General features: G+C 48.8%; 1 protein-coding gene across 1 annotated transcript; it reads right to left on the minus strand.

Moving 5' to 3' along the window:
- Positions 1-525: 525 nt before the first annotated feature.
- Positions 526-957, minus strand: LOC138554340 (C-X-C motif chemokine 10-like). The gene has a single exon (XM_069642579.1). The coding sequence runs from the start codon at positions 955-957 to the stop codon at positions 526-528; it is 432 nt and encodes a 143-aa protein (XP_069498680.1).
- Between the last annotated feature and the right edge of the window lie 4269 nt (positions 958-5226).

The raw sequence follows: 5226 nt of genomic DNA on the forward strand, positions 1-5226 counted from the left end.
GAATAGGGCAAGTCTTCCCTCACTCCCCTACAGGAACATGTGGAGATTTCTAAAATGACCGATTAGCACTTGAAACGCGCACAAGTAATTTAATAAACCATCCTCATATTATTGGAAGACAAAAATAATAGTATTTTCTACCTTTATTTGATAGATTCTGAACGTAAGCCTACACTTACCAGCATGCAGAGTAAAATGAGCCTGCAAAGAAACAAAGTGAAAGAAAATGCACTTGATTGTATTTATAGTTTAGTTTAGTTTATTTGCTTGTATAGCGCGCTGAACCCGGAGGTATCTAGGCGCTTAACTTGGTAGACAATTGTTACAGTCATGGCATTTAGGTTACATGACCACCAGTGTTCTAACATATAAACAAATATGGATACCGAGTTTATATTTATAGGATTGGCAGTATAGTTTATGTGACTTCGAGAAATGGCGATTAGCTTTGGCGCCTGACATGTACCATAGCTTTGTGACATTGGCAGCTTTTCTTCTTCACAGAACGCTGGTAGGTTGCAATTTCTATCCGTGAAAGACTCGTGCTTTGAACTTCTTGTGTGCATTTCGCAAAGCTGTTTTCTTCTTCTCCTTTACCAGACTTCTCATTAACACCACCTTTTTGGCGCTCCAGTTCAGGCATTTCAACTCTCCCGTCTTCTTCATGGTAGCAATGACCTCGACGTTGTCGCAGTCGGGGCTCCTGGGGTAGGAGTCAATCTTCTTAACTAATTTCCGTTCCACAGAATCAGACCCAGGTCCAGGGTACAGACAACGCCCCCCTCCGTTTGTTGATAAACCTTGAACCACTTTTGCCCCCAGAAGCACCGCGCACAAGAGGAGCAGTGCACGCCTGCCCATGGCTTTCCAGAAGGTTCCCCGGATCGCTGCTGGATCGCTGCTCACTGGGATGGCAGGAACAGCTCTGCAGCACGAATCTTTACGCTTTTCCCCCATTTTTAATCACCCTTCAGTGGCGCCTCTTAATGGACCATATCCACTCCATATTTTCCCCTGTCTGCTAGGTAGGCAGCCGCATAACTTTAAAACAAGCACGACAAGCCAGAGCAGAGCACCTTTCAGCTCCAAATGTCTCAGAGCACTGGAAACAGCTGAGAACTGTGGATGCAGTGTAACAGGGGCGTTGCTAGGGGGGGGCTAAGGGGGCTATAGCCCCTGATCTTTTGGTTGTAGCCCCGGATAGAATCTCAGGATCTTCAGCCAAAAGACTAGCTAGCCCCCAGTCCCAACAGTTCCGACATCAACTTAGCCCCAGGTCTTTTCCAGACCTAGCAACTCCCCTGCAGTGTAATATGGTAGGTCGAGCGTGAGGATTGGCTTTCGGTTTCCCCAGATTCGTACTCCATGGAGACAATCTTGCTGGATTGCAAATCCGGGGAAATCTACTCAAATTCCAGCACTGTTGACGCCCTACCCTCTGCTCAGAGCGATGGATGCAGCGACTGAGGAGCGTGTCTCCGGCCTAGTGAGTGGAAAATAATTTTGCGGAGTTAGGCTATATATCAGGGAAAAACTGCTCCAAAAATTCTACGTTGAGGTCAACTTATGACAGCAGGTTTAGGACAAAGGATTTCGTTCAGATGAAATTTCAAGGGGTCCCCAGAGCTCTTCACGCCCCTGGTCGCCTTGTCTAAGCAGCGCTCATCGCAAAAGCCTTTTTTCTGCAAACACAAATTGAGATCAGTTTTCTCCAGCTGCTCAAAAAGAGATTGTTGTAGAGGTTGGAAAACCAGCTGAACATCACATAAATACATTTAGCACTGCAGAGCTGGTTGTTGTAAGCTGACATTGTAAAACATATTGATAGCCTTACCCACCCAGGCTTCCCTGGATGCAATCACCGCCCCACTGTAGATGATACTGCCGGTGACAGCCGAAAAACCTCATGCCGAAAATCCCAAAAAGGAAAAGGGCCTCCTCCATGACCACTACTGGAACACCAGGAGGAAACATTTGGCCACTGGTTCGTGAAGCTGCACTGCATCAAAAGTAGCAATCGCTACAAATGCATGTTGGCACTTTCTACAGGAAACCTGACCTTTCAGAAAATCGAATTCAAAGCATCAGGCGATGGTGTCAAAAGATGGAAATGTGAGGTTGGAAAATCCATGGTGGAGCCAATTCAATGATAATTAATGATATGATATTTTATTTATATCGCGGCCATACGCAAGTGTTTCAAGGCGCGACGAGGCAAGGGAGGGGTACAAGGGCGGTCAAAAACAACGATCTCACTGGGCCCAGTGACATTGTGAATGTGCAAGTGCAGGGGAGAGGGAAGGGGAAAGTGCAAGGGGCAGAGGAGGGGTGGGAAGTGCTGAACACGTGATCCAAAACCAAAACCGGTAGTGCGACCAGCAGGAGGCAAGTGCAAGAATGAAGCGCAGACAACGGGTTTCTTGTAAGTGCAGGTAGGGGGACTGTAGGGTTGCAGATACAGACCCAAGTGCAAGGGTCCCAGGAGGCAGTGCGGGTATGCAGCTGGGTGGGCAGGGAACTGGGCCCAAATTCAGAAGGTGGCCTGGTGCCCAGTGCAGAAACAGACAGAGATCAGCAAAGGAGAGGAAGACAGAAGGCAGAAGCAAAGAGGAATAGCAGGAAGTCTAGGAATCTGCAGGGCTACTAGACTCATCAAGACCTTCTCGCTTTATTTTCTTTCACCAAAGCTGTTGAAACGAGTGGTCGCAGATGGTACATATGGAAACTGTTTCCAGCACTATATATTAGACAAGAACCTTGGTGGGCTTTTGTGCATCTAGTCAACCATCAAAGGCACAACAGCAAATCCTTAGGAGTACAGGACCCCAGACCTTGGGTGGGCAAAGAACTCACAATGAGTACAAAACCCGGTTACCAGCTCCAACGCTGGGCTTAGTGGAGGCAGTGCCCCGGGCAGTGTAAGAAAAATGCGTCATTTCTTTTTTAACTCCCTACTCGGCACCTGAGCAGGGAGTTAATCACTGGAATAGGGTGCTCATGCTAATTCATGAGCACCCTATTCTAATGAAAACAACCTCGCTCCCGTGTCAGAGAGGGCAGGTAATCATCTCAATAAGGTGCTGCTGCAAAAGCATCAGCATCCTATTGTTATTAAATGCGCCACGCCACCATGGGCGCATTTGATAACGATTGGGCGCCTGCTGCGCCTTCTCCCACTACGCAGCTGATGCTTTCGCATCAGCACCCTATTGTTATTTAATGCGCCCCACTGTCACAGGCACTTTTAATAACAATATGGCGCCTAAGACTTCCCCGAGGTGGCGTGGGGCTAATGGCGCCCCTGCCATTCGCCCGGCCATCCTTCCCCTAAGGCCAGCCCTGACCAGCTCATCTGGAGACTCCCTGAAACGGGGCTTATCAGGCAGGTCGTCAACTGAGGGTCTGTGATGTACAGTGTAGAAACTATGGAACACTGAATAAGGGACTATGCCACGCAGTAAATTGGATTCCCGCCATCCTCAATCCCGTTCTGGTGCACACCCTACTGCACAATCCAGCACTCTGACGGGGCCTGAGGGCAAACCTCAGCACTATGTAAATAATTAAATGAATTAAGGCAAACTGGTTCCTTTGGATAGATTACTGTCAGACCATTCTCACATCCATGCTGGTGAGCCTGAAGACATGGAACAGAAACAGAAGGCTGAAGATGAAGACTTGTGACCATGACCCCTCGTCGGCTCCTTCGTCTCCTTACTCACAAATGAGGCTTAGCCTCTGCTTGCACCAGGCATACTTTAGAAATCTTTTCCTTTGCAGCCCTACTCCTTACTAGGGTCCTCTCCTTATGGTGACACATCTCCTAGCCCATTCAGTTTTTTTCTTCTGAGAGGAAATAGGCAGTATGGCAGCAGCAGGCTGTGCAGTGATACAAAAGGTCCCAGGCACAGTGGTCTGTGAAACAATGAACAATTTACATTTCTATTAGGGATAAAGGACAATGAGCCTCATTACGAGGTTGGAGGTAGCCATGCCCGTAACAAGGGCATGGCTACCCCCAAACTCGGGTCCAGCTCCGGGTCCTGCAAAAGGGGAATCACTGGGCCATTCCAACGTTGGCGAGCGCGGTAAGTCCCCTTGCGCGGGACCCGGAGCCGGTACGTCCCCATTCCCATTGAGCCCCTGCAGGGCTCAATGGGAATGGAAAGGATGGTAGCAGCGGTACCATTCTTAACGGTACTGTTGCTACCATCCAGTCTGCTCGTGGGTGCCGCTCTGCACGCCTGGTCTGACCAGGCGTGCAGAGCGACACCCACAAGCAGAACTTGTAATGCGGTGGCATGGTAACAACGGCGCCGGTAGCACTACTGGCACCGTTGTTGCCTTACCGCCACTATCGTAATGATGCCCAATGTCTCCTTGTAAGTCTTGGCGAAGCAGGGATTTTCGCCAGATGAGAAAGGATGTGCCAAAGCCCATGCTGATGTTTCGCTCTGTAGGGGGTGCACTTTGTGGGCCGCTATGCCATGGGCTGACTGCAGTACTAGGTTTCATTAAAGCTGCCAGGTAAGTATCGAAAGCGGCTGGACAGCTCTCTCCTCCCGGAAGCCCCACATCCTTCCCATTGACAGGATAGCGAGATGAGATATTTATAATTCCTCAGATCGGATAGATGCAGGTGTAGATCGTCCCATCGTGGGGGTCCGTGCGCTAGTTACACAAGTTCAAGGATTCTCCTGCCCCCAGGCAAGAAGAGAAGTGAGGAGAGATCCCCTGAAAGTCACAGGGAGGGGAAAAGAAGGGCTCATGGACACCAGGGTAGATCTCAACACAGAGAGGTCCCCACAGAAGAGAAATCACACCCCTTCCCCTGGTTTCCCTCAATACAAAGTGGAACTTCATAAGCTGATACAAGACGCACCAGCTTCTGAGGTCTCCACTGAAATCAGCAAAGGCACCATTTCAGGCAAAGGAACGAGTGTGGCGGCTGAGGCAAGAATAGCAGGAAAGACACATTTCTAAGGATATCCTTGCATTGCTCCTGCCTGGAAAGCCCATCAGAGTAGACAGTTAAGGAACAACTATCACAGTTCATTTATCGAATTTTTTTTTTAAAAGGTTTATGATTTCAGTATGAGAAAGAGTTGTGTGAGTTAAAGCACTGAATACCTAGGAGTGGGACACTCAACTCATTGTCTCTTTGCAGGATTAGATTTGCAAATGCTCAACCACGGAGTGCTAGGTTTCCCAGCATGAATTTAGGAA

This window comes from Ambystoma mexicanum, chromosome 1q (genome assembly GCF_040938575.1).
Source record: "Ambystoma mexicanum isolate Mex_15411 chromosome 1q, UKY_AmexF1_1, whole genome shotgun sequence".
Taxonomy (NCBI): domain Eukaryota; kingdom Metazoa; phylum Chordata; class Amphibia; order Caudata; family Ambystomatidae; genus Ambystoma; species Ambystoma mexicanum.